The 19,945-nt window shown below is 39.2% G+C and overlaps 1 protein-coding gene across 3 annotated transcripts in view; it reads left to right on the plus strand.

Moving 5' to 3' along the window:
• UBASH3B (ubiquitin associated and SH3 domain containing B) overlaps positions 1–19,945 on the plus strand; it is a 136,582-nt gene that overhangs the window by 73,916 nt on the left and 42,721 nt on the right. For all 3 annotated transcript variants that reach the window (XM_066606681.1, XM_066606679.1, XM_066606680.1), the window contains exons 2-3: positions 18,128–18,181; positions 19,156–19,342. In XM_066606681.1, the coding sequence (XP_066462778.1) occupies positions 18,128–18,181; positions 19,156–19,342 (241 nt within the window). The remainder of the gene's footprint in view (positions 1–18,127; positions 18,182–19,155; positions 19,343–19,945) is intronic.

Consider the following 19,945-nt stretch of genomic DNA (forward strand, 5'->3'; position numbering starts at 1 on the left):
TAGTAGTTATATTCTTGTACATAGGGGGCAGTATTATAGTAGTTATATTCTTGTACATAGAGGGCCGTATTATAGTAGTTCTATTCCTGTACATAGGGGGCAGTATTATAGTAGTTATATTCCTGTACATAGGAAGCAGTATTATAGTAGTTATATTCTTGTACATAGGAGCAGTATTATTGTAGTTATATGCTTGTACATAGGGGGCAGCATTATAGTAGTTATATTCTTGTACATAGGGGGCAGTAGTATAGTAGTTATATTCTTGTACATAAGGGGCAGTATTATAGTAGTTATATTCTTGTACATAGGGGGCAGTATTATAGTAGTTATATTCTTGTACATAGGGGGCAGTATTATACTAGTTATATTCTTGTACCTAGGGCACAGTATTATTGTATTTATATTCTTGTACATAGGGGGCAGTAGTATAGTAGTTATATTCTTGTACATAGGGGGCAGTATTATAGTAGTTATATTCTTGTACATAGGAGCAGTATTATTGTAGTTATATTCTTGTACATAGGGGGCAGCATTATAGTAGTTATATTCTTGTACATAGGGGGCAGTATTATAGTAGTTATATTCTTGTACATAGGGGGCAGTATTATAGTAGTTATATTCTTGTACATAGGGGGCAGTATTATACTAGTTATATTCTTGTACCTAGGGCACAGTATTATTGTAGTTATATTCTTGTACATAGGGGGCAGTAGTATAGTTGTTATATTCTTGTACATAGGGGGCAGTATTATAGCAGTTATATTCTTGTACATAGGGGGCAGTATTATAGTAGTTATATTCTTGTACATAGAGGGCCGTATTATAGTAGTTCTATTCCTGTACATAGGGGGCAGTATTATAGTAGTTATATTCCTGTACATAGGAAGCAGTATTATAGTAGTTATATTCTTGTACATAGGAGGCAGTATTATAGTAGTTATATTCTTGTACATAGAGGGCAGTATTATAGTAGTTCTATTCTTGTACATAGAGGGCAGTATTATAGTAGTTATATTCTTGTACATAGGGGGCAGTAGTATAGTAGTTATATCCTTTGAAATAGGGGGCAGTAGTATAGTAGTTATATTCTTGTACATAGGGGGCAGTAGTATAGTAGTTATATTCTTGTACATAGCGGGCAGTATTATAGTAGTTATATTCTTGTACATAGGGGGCAGTATTATACTAGTTATATTCTTGTACCTAGGGCACAGTATTATTGTAGTTATATTCTTGTACATAGGGGGCAGTAGTATAGTAGTTATATTCTTGTACATAGGGGGCAGTATTATAGTAGTTATATTCTTGTACATAGGAGCAGTATTATTGTAGTTATATTCTTGTACATAGGGGGCAGCATTATAGTAGTTATATTCTTGTACATAGGGGGCAGTATTATAGTAGTTATATTCTTGTACATAGGGGGCAGTATTATAGTAGATATATTCTTGTACATAGGGGGCAGTATTATACTAGTTATATTCTTGTACCTAGGGCACAGTATTATTGTAGTTATATTCTTGTACATAGGGGGCAGTAGTATAGTTGTTATATTCTTGTACATAGGGGGCAGTATTATAGCAGTTATATTCTTGTACATAGGGGGCAGTATTATAGTAGTTATATTCTTGTACATAGAGGGCCGTATTATAGTAGTTCTATTCCTGTACATAGGGGGCAGTATTATAGTAGTTATATTCCTGTACATAGGAAGCAGTATTATAGTAGTTATATTCTTGTACATAGGAGGCAGTATTATAGTAGTTATATTCTTCTACATAGAGGGCAGTATTATAGTAGTTCTATTCTTGTACATAGAGGGCAGTATTATAGTAGTTATATTCTTGTACATAGGGGGCAGTAGTATAGTAGTTATATCCTTTGAAATAGGGGGCAGTAGTATAGTAGTTATATTCTTGTACATAGGGGGCAGTAGTATAGTAGTTATATTCTTGTACATAGCGGGCAGTATTATAGTAGTTATATTCTTGTACATAGGGGGCAGTATTATACTAGTTATATTCTTGTACCTAGGGCACAGTATTATTGTAGTTATATTCTTGTACATAGGGGGCAGTAGTATAGTAGTTATATTCTTGTACATAGGGGGCAGTATTATAGTAGTTATATTCTTGTACATAGGAGCAGTATTATTGTAGTTATATTCTTGTACATAGGGGGCAGCATTATAGTAGTTATATTCTTGTACATAGGGGGCAGTATTATAGTAGTTATATTCTTGTACATAGGGGGCAGTATTATAGTAGATATATTCTTGTACATAGGGGGCAGTATTATAGTAGTTATATTCTTGTACATAGAGGGCCGTATTATAGTAGTTCTATTCCTGTACATAGGGGGCAGTATTATAGTAGTTATATTCCTGTACATAGGAAGCAGTATTATAGTAGTTATATTCTTGTACATAGGAGGCAGTATTATAGTAGTTATATTCTTGTACATAGAGGGCAGTATTATAGTAGTTCTATTCTTGTACATAGAGGGCAGTATTATAGTAGTTATATTCTTGTACATAGGGGGCAGTAGTATAGTAGTTATATCCTTTGAAATAGGGGGCAGTAGTATAGTAGTTATATTCTTGTACATAGGGGGCAGTAGTATAGTAGTTATATTCTTGTACATAGGGGGCAGTAGTATAGTAGTTATATTTTTGTACATAGGGGACAGTATTTTAGCAGTTATATTCTTTTACATAGGGGGCAGTATTATAGTAGTTATATTCCTGTACATAGGGAGCAGTATTATAGTAGTTATATTCTTGTACATAGAGGGCAGTAGTATAGTAGTTATATCCTTGTACATAAGGGGCAGTATTATAGTAGTTATATTCTTGTACAGAGGAGGCAGTATTATAGTAGCTATATTCTTGTACATAGGGGCAGTATTATAGTAGTTATAGTCTTGTACATACATGGCATTATTATAGTAGTTATATTCTTGTACATAGGAGGCAGTATTATACTAGATATATTCTTGTACATAGGGGCAGTATTATAGTAGTTTTATTTTTGTACATAGGGGCAGTATTATAGTAGTAATATTCTTGTACATAGGGGACAGTATTATAGTAGTTATATTCTTGTACATAGGGAGCAGTATTATAGTAGGTTTATTCTTGTACATAGGGGGCAGTATTATACTAGATATATTCTTGTACATAGGGGCAGTATTATAGTAGTTATATTCTTGTACATAGGGGCAGTATTATAGTAGTTGTATTCTTGTACATTGCGGTAAAATTATAGTAGTTATATTCGTGTACATAGGTGGCAGTGTTATAGTAGTTATATTCTTGTACATAGGGGGCAGTATTATAGTAGTTATATTCTTGTACATAGGGGGCAGTAGTATAGTAGTTATATTCTTGTACATAGGGGGCAGTATTATAGTAGTTATATTCTTGTACATAGGAGCAGTATTATTGTAGTTATATTCTTGTACATAGGGGGCAGCATTATAGTAGTTATATTCTTGTACATAGGGGGCAGTATTATAGTAGTTATATTCTTGTACATAGGGGCAGTAATATAGTAGTTATATTCTTGTACATAGGGGGCAGTATTATACTAGTTATATTCTTGTACCTAGGGCACAGTATTATTGTAGTTATATTCTTGTACATAGGGGGTAGTAGTATAGTAGTTATATTCTTGTACATAGGGGGCAGTATTATAGTAGTTATATTCTTGTACATAGGGGGCAGTATTATAGTAGTTATATTCTTGTACATAGAGGGCCGTATTATAGTAGTTCTATTCCTGTACATAGGGGGCAGTATTATAGTAGTTATATTCCTGTACATAGGAAGCAGTATTATAGTAGTTATATTCTTGTACATAGGAGCAGTATTATTGTAGTTATATTCTTGTACATAGGGGGCAGCATTATAGTAGTTATATTCTTGTACATAGGGGGCAGTATTATAGTAGTTATATTCTTGTACATAGGGGGCAGTATTATAGTAGTTATATTCTTGTACATAGGGGGCAGTATTATACTAGTTATATTCTTGTACCTAGGGCACAGTATTATTGTAGTTATATTCTTGTACATAGGGGGCAGTAGTATAGTTGTTATATTCTTGTACATAGGGGGCAGTATTATAGCAGTTATATTCTTGTACATAGGGGGCAGTATTATAGTAGTTATATTCTTGTACATAGAGGGCCGTATTATAGTAGTTCTATTCCTGTACATAGGGGGCAGTATTATAGTAGTTATATTCCTGTACATAGGAAGCAGTATTATAGTAGTTATATTCTTGTACATAGGAGGCAGTATTATAGTAGTTATATTCTTGTACATAGAGGGCAGTATTATAGTAGTTCTATTCTTGTACATAGAGGGCAGTATTATAGTAGTTATATTCTTGTACATAGGGGGCAGTAGTATAGTAGTTATATCCTTTGAAATAGGGGGCAGTAGTATAGTAGTTATATTCTTGTACATAGGGGGCAGTAGTATAGTAGTTATATTCTTGTACATAGCGGGCAGTATTATAGTAGTTATATTCTTGTACATAGGGGGCAGTATTATACTAGTTATATTCTTGTACCTAGGGCACAGTATTATTGTAGTTATATTCTTGTACATAGGGGGCAGTAGTATAGTAGTTATATTCTTGTACATAGGGGGCAGTATTATAGTAGTTATATTCTTGTACATAGGAGCAGTATTATTGTAGTTATATTCTTGTACATAGGGGGCAGCATTATAGTAGTTATATTCTTGTACATAGGGGGCAGTATTATAGTAGTTATATTCTTGTACATAGGGGGCAGTATTATAGTAGATATATTCTTGTACATAGGGGGCAGTATTATACTAGTTATATTCTTGTACCTAGGGCACAGTATTATTGTAGTTATATTCTTGTACATAGGGGGCAGTAGTATAGTTGTTATATTCTTGTACATAGGGGGCAGTATTATAGCAGTTATATTCTTGTACATAGGGGGCAGTATTATAGTAGTTATATTCTTGTACATAGAGGGCCGTATTATAGTAGTTCTATTCCTGTACATAGGGGGCAGTATTATAGTAGTTATATTCCTGTACATAGGAAGCAGTATTATAGTAGTTATATTCTTGTACATAGGAGGCAGTATTATAGTAGTTATATTCTTCTACATAGAGGGCAGTATTATAGTAGTTCTATTCTTGTACATAGAGGGCAGTATTATAGTAGTTATATTCTTGTACATAGGGGGCAGTAGTATAGTAGTTATATCCTTTGAAATAGGGGGCAGTAGTATAGTAGTTATATTCTTGTACATAGGGGGCAGTAGTATAGTAGTTATATTCTTGTACATAGCGGGCAGTATTATAGTAGTTATATTCTTGTACATAGGGGGCAGTATTATACTAGTTATATTCTTGTACCTAGGGCACAGTATTATTGTAGTTATATTCTTGTACATAGGGGGCAGTAGTATAGTAGTTATATTCTTGTACATAGGGGGCAGTATTATAGTAGTTATATTCTTGTACATAGGAGCAGTATTATTGTAGTTATATTCTTGTACATAGGGGGCAGCATTATAGTAGTTATATTCTTGTACATAGGGGGCAGTATTATAGTAGTTATATTCTTGTACATAGGGGGCAGTATTATAGTAGATATATTCTTGTACATAGGGGGCAGTATTATAGTAGTTATATTCTTGTACATAGAGGGCCGTATTATAGTAGTTCTATTCCTGTACATAGGGGGCAGTATTATAGTAGTTATATTCCTGTACATAGGAAGCAGTATTATAGTAGTTATATTCTTGTACATAGGAGGCAGTATTATAGTAGTTATATTCTTGTACATAGAGGGCAGTATTATAGTAGTTCTATTCTTGTACATAGAGGGCAGTATTATAGTAGTTATATTCTTGTACATAGGGGGCAGTAGTATAGTAGTTATATCCTTTGAAATAGGGGGCAGTAGTATAGTAGTTATATTCTTGTACATAGGGGGCAGTAGTATAGTAGTTATATTCTTGTACATAGGGGGCAGTAGTATAGTAGTTATATTTTTGTACATAGGGGACAGTATTTTAGCAGTTATATTCTTTTACATAGGGGGCAGTATTATAGTAGTTATATTCCTGTACATAGGGAGCAGTATTATAGTAGTTATATTCTTGTACATAGAGGGCAGTAGTATAGTAGTTATATCCTTGTACATAAGGGGCAGTATTATAGTAGTTATATTCTTGTACAGAGGAGGCAGTATTATAGTAGCTATATTCTTGTACATAGGGGCAGTATTATAGTAGTTATAGTCTTGTACATACATGGCATTATTATAGTAGTTATATTCTTGTACATAGGAGGCAGTATTATACTAGATATATTCTTGTACATAGGGGCAGTATTATAGTAGTTTTATTTTTGTACATAGGGGCAGTATTATAGTAGTAATATTCTTGTACATAGGGGACAGTATTATAGTAGTTATATTCTTGTACATAGGGAGCAGTATTATAGTAGGTTTATTCTTGTACATAGGGGGCAGTATTATACTAGATATATTCTTGTACATAGGGGCAGTATTATAGTAGTTATATTCTTGTACATAGGGGCAGTATTATAGTAGTTGTATTCTTGTACATTGCGGTAAAATTATAGTAGTTATATTCGTGTACATAGGTGGCAGTGTTATAGTAGTTATATTCTTGTACATAGGGGGCAGTATTATAGTAGTTATATTCTTGTACATAGGGGGCAGTAGTATAGTAGTTATATTCTTGTACATAGGGGGCAGTATTATAGTAGTTATATTCTTGTACATAGGAGCAGTATTATTGTAGTTATATTCTTGTACATAGGGGGCAGCATTATAGTAGTTATATTCTTGTACATAGGGGGCAGTATTATAGTAGTTATATTCTTGTACATAGGGGCAGTAATATAGTAGTTATATTCTTGTACATAGGGGGCAGTATTATACTAGTTATATTCTTGTACCTAGGGCACAGTATTATTGTAGTTATATTCTTGTACATAGGGGGTAGTAGTATAGTAGTTATATTCTTGTACATAGGGGGCAGTATTATAGTAGTTATATTCTTGTACATAGGGGGCAGTATTATAGTAGTTATATTCTTGTACATAGAGGGCCGTATTATAGTAGTTCTATTCCTGTACATAGGGGGCAGTATTATAGTAGTTATATTCCTGTACATAGGAAGCAGTATTATAGTAGTTATATTCTTGTACATAGGAGCAGTATTATTGTAGTTATATTCTTGTACATAGGGGGCAGCATTATAGTAGTTATATTCTTGTACATAGGGGGCAGTAGTATAGTAGTTATATTCTTGTACATAAGGGGCAGTATTATAGTAGTTATATTCTTGTACATAGGGGGCAGTATTATAGTAGTTATATTCTTGTACATAGGGGGCAGTATTATACTAGTTATATTCTTGTACCTAGGGCACAGTATTATTGTAGCTATATTCTTGTACATAGGGGGCAGTAGTATAGTAGTTATATTCTTGTACATAGGGGGCAGTATTATAGTAGTTATATTCTTGTACATAGGAGCAGTATTATTGTAGTTATATTCTTGTACATAGGGGGCAGCATTATAGTAGTTATATTCTTGTACATAGGGGGCAGTATTATAGTAGTTATATTCTTGTACATAGGGGGCAGTATTATAGTAGTTATATTCTTGTACATAGGGGGCAGTATTATACTAGTTATATTCTTGTACCTAGGGCACAGTATTATTGTAGTTATATTCTTGTACATAGGGGGCAGTAGTATAGTTGTTATATTCTTGTACATAGGGGGCAGTATTATAGTAGTTATATTCTTGTACATAGGGGGCAGTATTATAGTAGTTATATTCTTGTACATAGAGGGCCGTATTATAGTAGTTCTATTCCTGTACATAGGGGGCAGTATTATAGTAGTTATATTCCTGTACATAGGAAGCAGTATTATAGTAGTTATATTCTTGTACATAGGAGGCAGTATTATAGTAGTTATATTCTTGTACATAGAGGGCAGTATTATAGTAGTTCTATTCTTGTACATAGAGGGCAGTATTATAGTAGTTATATTCTTGTACATAGGGGGCAGTAGTATAGTAGTTATATCCTTTGAAATAGGGGGCAGTAGTATAGTAGTTATATTCTTGTACATAGGGGGCAGTAGTATAGTAGTTATATTCTTGTACATAGGGGGCAGTATTATAGTAGTTATATTCTTGTACATAGGGGGCAGTATTATACTAGTTATATTCTTGTACCTAGGGCACAGTATTATTGTAGTTATATTCTTGTACATAGGGGGCAGTAGTATAGTAGTTATATTCTTGTACATAGGGGGCAGTATTATAGTAGTTATATTCTTGTACATAGGAGCAGTATTATTGTAGTTATATTCTTGTACATAGGGGGCAGTATTATAGTAGTTATATTCTTGTACATAGGGGGCAGTATTATAGTAGTTATATTCTTGTACATAGAGGGCCGTATTATAGTAGTTCTATTCCTGTACATAGGGGGCAGTATTATAGTAGTTATATTCCTGTACATAGGAAGCAGTATTATAGTAGTTATATTCTTGTACATAGGAGGCAGTATTATAGTAGTTATATTCTTGTACATAGAGGGCAGTATTATAGTAGTTCTATTCTTGTACATAGAGGGCAGTATTATAGTAGTTATATTCTTGTACATAGGGGGCAGTAGTATAGTAGTTATATCCTTTGAAATAGGGGGCAGTAGTATAGTAGTTATATTCTTGTACATAGGGGGCAGTAGTATAGTAGTTATATTCTTGTACATAGGGGGCAGTATTATAGTAGTTATATTCTTGTACATAGGGGGCAGTATTATACTAGTTATATTCTTGTACCTAGGGCACAGTATTATTGTAGTTATATTCTTGTACATAGGGGGCAGTAGTATAGTAGTTATATTCTTGTACATAGGGGGCAGTATTATAGTAGTTATATTCTTGTACATAGGAGCAGTATTATTGTAGTTATATTCTTGTACATAGGGGGCAGCATTATAGTAGTTATATTCTTGTACATAGGGGGCAGTATTATAGTAGTTATATTCTTGTACATAGGGGGCAGTATTATAGTAGATATATTCTTGTACATAGGGGGCAGTATTATACTTGTTATATTCTTGTACCTAGGGCACAGTATTATTGTAGTTATATTCTTGTACATAGGGGGCAGTAGTATAGTTGTTATATTCTTGTACATAGGGGGCAGTATTATAGTAGTTATATTCTTGTACATAGGGGGTAGTATTATAGTAGTTATATTCTTGTACATAGAGGGCCATATTATAGTAGTTCTATTCCTGTACATAGGGGGCAGTATTATAGTAGTTATATTCCTGTACATAGGAAGCAGTATTATAGTAGTTATATTCTTGTACATAGGAGGCAGTATTATAGTAGTTATATTCTTGTACATAGAGGGCAGTATTATAGTAGTTCTATTCTTGTACATAGAGGGCAGTATTATAGTAGTTATATTCTTGTACATAGGGGGCAGTAGTATAGTAGTTATATCCTTTGAAATAGGGGGCAGTAGTATAGTAGTTCTATTCTTGTACATAGGGGGCAGTAGTATAGTAGTTATATTCTTGTACATAGGGGGCAGTAGTATAGTAGTTATATTTTTGTACATAGGGGACAGTATTTTAGCAGTTATATTCTTGTACATAGGGGGCAGTATTATAGTAGTTATATTCCTGTACATAGGGAGCAGTATTATAGTAGTTATATTCTTGTACATAGAGGGCAGTAGTATAGTAGTTATATCCTTGTACATAAGGGGCAGTATTATGAATTACTGTATATAATTATTCAAGTTGCTAAACATTTTCTTTAAAAAAAAAAAAAGACACAAGTGAATTTCATGTTATAATGTCAGAATTGTGAGAAGTGTAAAATCAATTAGAACATTTAATAGGGTGAGAACAGAGCTCATTAGTTGATGAGATACAAGATTTTCCATTATCGTGTATCTAGGCCATTTACGTACCTCGCAACCTTTTCTTTTCATGTGAGTTTAGCTTGCTGTATTTGCCATTGAACTGTACAAAGAATCTTTTCTAGCTCCAAGGTGCTGCACATTGTATTTGTGACTAACAATACAGTTTTGCATGTTGTACTCGATTAGGTCTTGTATTTCGTATTTCTTAAAGGGACATTATCCCTATTTTTCAAAACATATGACGAACCATATATGCAAAATGTGTCCTGCGTTTAATTTCCTAACCTTGCCAACGATATATGTGAGGGTAGACAGAGGAGCGTATATTAGCAGTAACACATACATGTCATCAGCAGTGTGCCTAAGCCTCAAAATAACCTAGCTGATTGAAGTCCTGGACTATCAGACAAATGGCTGCTAATTCAGTGGTGGACTATTTCTTTCATATGGTTTATCTGCAGGATCCTTGAACCATCAAGCGCTGGATAAATTGAAGTTTGTGTATGTTTTATGCCAGCACCCATTAGCCTGATTGGACCGCTTGTTGCAATTGACTTGGGGTTTTGTCTGTTAGACCGCAGCTTGCGTGAGTGACATATAGACTGGGCTGATAACTCTGATAATGTACTATTTCTGCTTTATCTAGTAACCGCTCAGCAGCTCACGAGGAAGGAAAATGCAGTTGCTTCTAAAAACAGCTCTGAGTGCTCAGTGCGGGGTATATGTGTAGATGTGGTATACAGACACAGGCAGGCGCCGTCAGCATCAGACTAATGAAAAAACCCTGCTGCTAGAAATGACCACCACGGACCAGTATGGCCACTCCGAGAATTGCTGGTTTATAGGATATATACTAAGAAATGGTACAATCTGGTGAACAATGACCCTTTGTGGTTATCAATGCCTGACATTGTTATGGAAGCACTCTGTGCCCTTACCGGTCACCAATGCTCACCTACCACTTGTCCCGGCCCTGGGATGTGGTCAGTATTTGATTGGCAAACAATCAGGACTTGCTTTGGCGAAGGAGTTGCGCCAAGTTATAAAATTATTCCTAATCTACAGGATAGGGAATAAGTTTATGATCAGTGGAGGTCCGACCGCTGGAAACCCCACCGGTCTCGAGAAAGAGAGTTCCTAAGGTTCCCCATGAATGAAGCGGCAGCTATGTATGCCCGCCAAGGCGAAAAGTAGCATGATTTTGGAGGAATAAATTATTGTTTTGCACTACGCCCTGGATGTTGCCATTTCCTTTGTGAGAAATTGGAATATATCTTTGTTGGGGTCTTTGGAGGCTCTGACCCCTAAACTGCTGGCGTGCACCCCACGGACTTATTAGTCATCTCCTTAGTGGTTTAAAGAATCCTGAGGTGTGCTGTAAGTTAAATCAAAGTGAACTACCATCTCTTGATACAACTGATGAGGTCATCACTATCCTCCTGATGTCATTATCCTCCTGATGCCATCATCCTCCTGATGATAGCAGTTACATCAGGAGAATGATGATGTCATCACTTGTATCAAGAGAGTGGTAATGACATCACTAGCCTCCTGATGTTGCTGACGATAGCAATTACATCGGGAGTGGTGATGTCATCACTTTTGTCAGGATAGCAGTGATGTCTTCACACTTATGAGTGAAGGCAATGCGTCATATCCTCATGTAACTGGGCTGCTGGCATATTGCAGTGTCTTATATCTTGTCACAACCGCGAATTGAATCTTGTCCAGGCCGTCTCGGCAGCTGTCGTCTCTCGCACACAATGAAATGTGTGTTATTTTTGCCATGAAGCAATAAGAAAGGTCTGTGTCGCAGAGTGCGCCCTGCTTATACAACGCAGGCCATGCTAATACGAAGCACACAAACTGCTCTGTTCACCGGTAGTCACATGTTATGGCCGGGCGGCTATGAAAGAGCCATTCATTGTCATGTGACCTGAGCCGCAGATAAAATCACCATCGTGTCCCCTACGCCAAATCCATATATTGTCAGTAATAGATACATGCGATGCGCCTGGTTTCCTCTGTTTCATAAAGTATACTGTGTACCAGGGGCGAAACTATAGAGGTGCAGGGGATGCGGTTGCACCCGGGCCCAGGAGCCTTAGGGGGCCCATAAGGCCTCTCTTCTCCATATAGGGAGCCCAGTACAATGAATAAAGCATTAGAGTTGGGGGCCCAGTTGCAGGTTTTGCATTGGGGCCCGTAGCTTCAAGTTACGCCTCTGCTGTGTACATAAAGATACTGGGGGTGTCTGATGTAGTACAAGGACCTCTGGGCCCCTCGGTGATCCCCTGTCTCTGCATCTCTTACCACTCCACCACTGCTTGTCAATGCAAGATATCTACATAGAATAGTGATCTCTGTCACAAATTAGTATGTCATATCCATGGCCAGCCTTAGTTACTAGCAACCTGGGTGAGAGCACAAGGTGACGGCCACCGGCTTGTGAGGGGAGCACCAAGTGAATGTAAGTTGGGGACTTTTGCCTCCACCTCAGGCCTACACAATCAGATGATCTTCTTCCTCCGTGCGGCCGTGTCTTGTGGAACTCTATGAATCATCCTGCTCCTGGCTTTATCTCTTGCCCTCTGATGTTTCAAGAGACTGTTGTTTGCCCATCGGGCCCCGTAAGACAATCACTTAGTTCTGCTGCTGTATTTATGTTAACAGCTTGATTCTGGTGCTGTATTTATGTACTGATCTTGGTTCCGGTATTGTATCTATGTATCGAGGGTGGTTTGTGCTGCATTTAAGTACTACAGTATGTTTAGTTCTGGTGTTGTATTTACATTATGAGCATGGTTCTTGTATTGATTCTGGTGCTGCATTTAGCTTGGTTCTGGTGCTGTATTTATCTTAAGAGCTTGGTTATGGTATTGTATCTGTACTGAGATTTTTCCCTTATGTTGTATTTTATGTTATGAGCTTGGATATGGTGCTGCATTTATGTTATGAGCTAGGTTCTGTTACTGTATCTATCTATGTACCGAGGGTGGTTTGTGCTGCATTTAAGCACTATAGTATGTTTAGATCTGGTGTTGTATTTATATTATGGGCATGGTTCTTGTATTGTATTGTATAGTATCTGTACTGAGCTTCGTTCTGGTGCTGTATTTATGTTAAAAGCTTGGTTATGGTATTGTATCTGTACTGATGTTTTTCCCCGATGTTGTATTTATGTTATGAGCTTGGATATGTTGTTGTATTTATGTTATGAGCTTGGTCCTGGTACAGTATTTTATTTACTGAGCTGTCCTGGTGTGGTGTTTTAGCTTTTTGCACGAGCAGAATACCAGCAAACTGTCCATCGATGTAAGACTGGGCTTCCTTGAGTGTAAGATTTACCACATATCACGTGGTAATTCACAGGCAATCAAATACATTGCCTTATGCTGTTTTACTCATATTATCATGTAAGTATCGCGTTATACGCGAACGCAAAAAAGAACGCAGTATGTTCTATCTCATTGTGTATTACACGTAAGTCAGCCATTTTTCTCTAAGGGGCGTGTAATCCACGTCGCCCATTTGCAATTACATTACATATGGAGGCGTGTATATATATATATATATATATATATATATATATATATACGCGCTGGAAAACTGCGCATGACTATCTGCGTGAGATACGCTGTCATGCGCTGTACAATATCGCTGTCATATGTGCAAATAGGCTGGCTCCCTGCCAGCTGGCCGTGAGTCACGCAGGGTTTTACACATACGCATAATTGTATATATGAATGTGTATAATATTATGTTGCACACGCCACAACATTTCAGCAGACTACTGCCATCTAACATCTAACTTAGGGCTCCTTCCCACTGGCGATGGCGATATCGCTGTGAGAAAATCGCAATGTTAAAATCGCATTGCAATGCTGCAAAATCACAAGCTTTTGCGTTGCGATGCGAGAATCTGCTTTGCCATTGCACTGTATGGGCGACAGAAAAATGCAAAACGTTGAAACAATCCTCCTGCTGCGATTTTTTTTTTTTTTTTTGTTAATCCTCGCATCGCAGCTTGCCATTAAACATCGCTAGTGGAAAGGTTGTCATAGAACAACATGTGTGGGACTTTCCTGCGAGCTCTCACATGGCAAAAACGTGCGATTACCTCGCCAGTGGAAAGGAACACATGTGCCGTGCACTCTCTTTTTTTTTTTTTTTTAACTCCTGCTCTCCCGCGCCGGAGAGCAGGAATTCAGCTGCGGTCGGCCGTGGATCCGGACGGCTTCCATAGGCATCAATAGAAGCCTGCGGGAGCCGTCCCCGCGGGAGACCCGCACGAAAATGGAACATGCTGCGGGTGATTTCCCGCACACACAATCGGCGCCTCAAGGGAAAATGACATCCGCAGGTATTTAACTACCTGCGGGTGTCCAATGCATCCCTATGGGGCGCAGATCCGCGTGCGGGACACCCGCTGCGGATCTGTGGACATGAGGCCTAAGGCTGGCACTGTTTATATCACAAAATGGTATTCATTCACTGAAGTTGGCGGGTTAGACCAACATTCATCTTGCGTCCAGCTTGTTGCAGCAAACAATGTATTTGGTAACCCTACATTCCTCTGTGTCCTAGAATATGTCTGACAAGAGTCCTCAAGAGAATGCAGTCTCTTAATAGAAAACAGATTTTTTTTGCCAAAAAGTAATAATGCACCGCAGTCCTGTTACTGCAGGCGCCCTTTGTGCTGCGGAAATTAATTTTGTGACATGTAAATGTCCTTTTATTCAGTGACTGCATTTTGTACTACTAAATATTTGCCATTTAAAACCTTTTCATGTGTTTTTTCTCACTTTTTTCTTCTTTTAGCGCTTTTTGATCTCCCGTCAAGCATTAGCCCTCCCGTCTCTCTGGGGCAGGGGCTCTCACGCTCTCCTCTTCTGTCTCAATATTTTCAGTTTCACATATTAATTTGTTGAGCGGTTCTGCTTGACCTACTTTCCCGGTGAATTGTATCACTGCCCTGACAGGATAACGCCCCCAGTCTGGTGAATATTTAACAACTGGATTATTTTGGAGATTGTAGGAAGTCACAGAAGGGCGACAGGTGGTGATGTGAGGAAGGTGCGGGGTGTATGGTGGTCACAGATCTCCAGGCTAGGTAAAAGAAACCCCTACATATCCTATAGAGCTCTGTGCAGACTGGAAGAACACGGATGCAAACAAGATGTAAATCAGAAGAGGGAACCAAAGGAGCTTACAATCTAGATTAAATAAGGAGGAGATACAAAATGTTGGGGATGAGTAAGAGCCCTTATTTATATGGCACCAACATGTCCGGCCTTAGTTTTCTGTGACCCATGCGGTCACACAGGGCATTGGCCCCCAACTTGTGGGGAGGAGGGGGGCATCAGGTGGAAATAGGATGGAGCTAAGCTCCCATGTTAGGCCCATCTGACCAAATGAGCTTCTTTCTCCGTGTGACAGTATCTTGTGGAACTACATAAATCATCCTCCTCGTGGCTCTGTCTTCTCCTCTCTGATGTCTGCCTATCGGCACCTCTGCAACACGATCACTTAGTTCTGCTGGTGTATTTATCTTATGAGCTTAGTTCTTAGTTCTGGTGTTGTATCTATGTACCAAAGTTGGTTTGCACTGTTTATATGGTATGAGCTTGGTTCTGGGGCTGCATCTATGTTATGAGGTTGATTTATGTTGTATTTATATTATGGGTTTGATTTTTGTTTCCCTCTATGTATGTACTGGGCATGGTGCTGGCGCGTTTCATTATGTACTGAGCATGGTGCTGGTGCGTTATTTATGCACAGAGCATGGTTCCGGTGCTATATTTATGCACAGAGTATGGTTCTGATGCTGTATTTATGCACTGAGCATGGTTCTGGCGGTGTGTTTATGCACGGAGCATGGTTCTGGTGCTGTATTTATGTACTGAGCATGGTGCTGGTGCGTTATTTATGTACTGAGCATGGTGCTGGTGCTGTATTTATGCACAGAGCATGGTTCTGGTGCTGTATTTATGCATAGAGCATGATTCTGGTGCTGTATTTATGCACCGAGCATGGTTCTGGTGCTGTATTTATGCACCGAGCATGGTTCTAGTGCCGTATTTATGCACCGAGCATGGTTCTAGTGCCGTATTTATGCACCGAGCATGGTTCTGGTGCCGTATTTATGCACTGAGCATGCTTCTGGTGGTGTGTTTATGCACGGAGCATTGTTCTGGTGCTACGTTTATGCACAGAGCATGGTTCTGGTGCTGTATTTATGCACCGACCATGGTTCTGGTGCTGTATTTATGCACCGACCATGGTTCTGGTGCTGTATTTATGTACTGAGCATGGTTCTGGTGCTGTATTTATGTACTGAGCGTGGTGCTAGTGCATTATTTATGCACAGAGCATGGTTCTGGTGCTGTATTTATGCACAGAGCATGGTTCTGGTGCTGTATTTATGCACAGAGCATGGTTCTGGTGCTGTATTTATGCAGAGAGCATGGTTCTGGTGCTGTATTTATGCACAGAGCATGGTTCTGGTGCTGTATTTATGCACTGAGCATGGTTCTGGTGCTGTATTTATGCACCGAGCATGGTTCTGGTGCTGTATTTATGCACCGAGCATGGTTCTGGTGCTGTATTTATGCACCGAGCATGGTTCTGGTGCTGTATTTATGCACCGAGCATGGTTCTGGTGCTGTATTTATGCACCGAGCATGGTTCTGGTGCCGTATTTATGCACCGAGCATGGTTCTGGTGCCGTATTTATGCACCGAGCATGGTTCTGGTGCCGTATTTATGCACCGAGCATGGTTCTGGTGCCGTATTTATGCACCGAGCATGGTTCTGGTGCCGTATTTATGCACTGAGCATGCTTCTGGTGGTGTGTTTATGCACGGAGCATGGTTCTGGTGCTACGTTTATGCACAGAGCATGGTTCTGGTGCTGTATTTATGCACTGACCATGGCTCTGGTGCTGTATTTAATTATTGTCATGTGACCTGAGCCACAGACAAACTAACCATCACTTCCCCTACACCAAATCTATATACCGTTTTGTCAATAATAGATACATGCGATGGGCCTGGTTTCTACTGGATCTGTTTAATAAAGTATACTGTATACATAAAGATACTGGAGTCGTCTGATATAGTAGAGGGACCTCCTGGGTCCCCTCAGTCATGTAAGACTGCTGCCTCTGCATCTACTGCACCACTGCTTGTCAATGCAAGATGTCTACATAAAATGGTGATCTATGTCACAAATTGAGTATTTCATATCCATGGCCGGCTTTAGCTATGTGCAACCTGTGCGATAGTACAGGGTGCCGACCACCAGCTTGTAGGTGGAGCACCAAGTGAATATAGGTTAGGGGCAGTTGCCCCTCTTAGGTCTGCCTGGCCAGATGATCTTCTTCCTTCCTGCGGCAGTGTCTTGTGGAGCTATATGAATTCTCCTCCTTCTGGCTCTATCTCTTCCCCTCTGATGTTTAGAGGGGTTGCTATCAGCCTATTGGGTCTCTACAATACCATGGATTGTTTCTGCTGCTGTATTTATGTTATGAGCTTGATTTTGGTGCTGTATTTTATATGAGCTTGGTTCTGGTATTGTATCTGTGTACTGAGCTTTGTTCTGGGGCTGTATTTATGTGCGAAGCTTGGTTCTTTATCTGCGTATTCACTGCTGATTTTCCGCTCCTGCACCCCCCCCCCCCCCCCCGGCTTTGTGAAGACCCCTTCTGGGTGCTGACCATAGAAGCTTACAAACTATAAGGAGGAGATACCAGATATAGTGGATGTAATAGATGGCCATGTAATCGCTACTGTATATTAAAGGGGTCCACCACTATGACTGAATGCCATTATTTGTACCAAATATCTTATATAAACCTGTAACTGACACTTTAAAAGGATTGTACAGTATTATAAAAGCATGGCTGATTTCTTCCAAGAATGCCAAAAAACAGCGCCACAACTGCCCACAGATTGTGTGTGGTATTGCATCTCAAACGTAATAACTTCAATGGGGCTGAACTGCAATACTAGACAACTGTAGACAGGTGTGGTGCTGTATGTAGAAGAAAGCAGACATGTTTTCCTAAATTTGTACAACTTGCTGAGAGTTTTTGCCTCTTTTTACTCTTATTTAATTGCTAATATTTGTATCTTTCAGGCTGAAAGCATTAGCATCCACAGGGGGGAGAAGTGTCCAAGCCGCTTGTGATTGGTGGGTATTAGATTTAAAATAAAATCCTTATGTTCGTCAAAAGTTGCCATAAAACCAGTGTTACAATTTAATGAGAATTGAGTTAGCAGCTCCACCTCCTTGACGGCTCATGACCCCGGTATTCTAGAGTCCGGTCCACCCATAACTCCCTGTAACAATGGCCAACACTCCCTTACCTATCTTAAACAAAACCCCACATTAATGGCACAAACTTGCCTTTTGGATAACTTTGGCCAAGGGTGAGAGAAAAGGTGAGTGAAATACCTGATGCTGTGGGATTGCTGTCCGCTAGAGGTTCAGGATGGGGAGGGCACAAAGAGAGGGCCCTATTACTACTGGAACGACTACGGGGGGACACTATTACTACGGGGGCAGTGTTACTATTGGAGCCACTACTGCAGACACTGTTACTATTGGCGGCCCTATTATTATTGAGGTTACTATTGGGGGCACTGTTACTATTGGGGTCGCTAAGGGGGGCACAATTACTAATTGCAGCCACTAGAATAACAGAGGTAAAAACATACCTTGTAATAAGCCACACCCGCAACCCTATCCATGGATTAAGGGGACTATACTCACAATGACTGCCCTCTTACCAATTTCGGACCAACTCTGAGGCCCCACTGGACACCATCTACCATAACACCATATACCGCTGCCATCGCCAGTCCTCATTTCTAGACCACACTCTCAGCTCTCTCCGTGATGACCATTGCCAAGACCCCTGAAAACAATGGGAGGGAGGGATTGCCACTGCTCTGTCCCAGAGCTACTATGCCTTCCCACACATAGCATCTAGGTTTCATTCATCCAACATCCTCCTCTTTCACTTAACCCCTAGTCTCCTTCTCCCTACCCTACAAACCCAATCATGTGGGCCTCCCCCTATGACCTTCAGCCTATACTCCTCCGGCCCCTTACTTTACATGGTCTGTGCAAGTCATCAGACAGTCATCATTCTTATTTTGCAGGCTGTTCTCCCATGTAGACGATCCCTTCTTGAACGACCCGCTGCCTCGGGAATATGTCTTGTACCTGCGACCAATGGGCCCCCTCGCCCAGAAGCTCTCAGACTTCTGGCAGCAATCTAAGCAGCTGTGCGGGAAGAACAAGGCACACAATATATTCCCGCATATCACGCTCTGCCAGTTCTTCATGGTAAGTCACATGCCGAAGAACCACAATGAGATCTCATAGCAAAACATGAAATGGGGCCCTATAGTGCAAACGATCACTCACAAGGATCATTAAACAGATTGCACCAAGTTATAAAGTTATTTCCTGTCCACAGGATAGGGGATAACTTCATGATCAGTTGGAGTTCAACGTCTGGAACCCTACTGATACCAAGAACTGGGGTCCGGTCGGTCCCTTAGTGAATGGATCTGCGGTCATGTAGGCACGCCGCTGCTCTATTTACTTCAATGATAGTGCCAGAGACTACAGAGTTCAAGCACTTTGGCAATTACCGGAGCTGTCATTGAAGTGACCGGAGCAGCAGCCTGCCTACACAACCTCCACTCCATTCCCTTGGGGACCGACTGGCCCCCTGTTCTCTTGACCAAAGGAGATCCCAGCTCTCGAATTCCCAACAATCATAAATGTATTCCCCATTCTGTGGATGGGGAATAACTTTAGAACTTGACATCCCCTTTTAACTGTCTCTCCCTTCATAGAGTGACCTGATGGGGCTGATAGCTCATGGGCCTTACAACAACTACTTCTTCAGACATCCAGTCCTCTGTATACAAAGTTTTATCA

Source organism: Eleutherodactylus coqui, chromosome 6 (genome assembly GCF_035609145.1).
Source record: "Eleutherodactylus coqui strain aEleCoq1 chromosome 6, aEleCoq1.hap1, whole genome shotgun sequence".
Taxonomy (NCBI): Eukaryota; Metazoa; Chordata; class Amphibia; order Anura; family Eleutherodactylidae; genus Eleutherodactylus; species Eleutherodactylus coqui.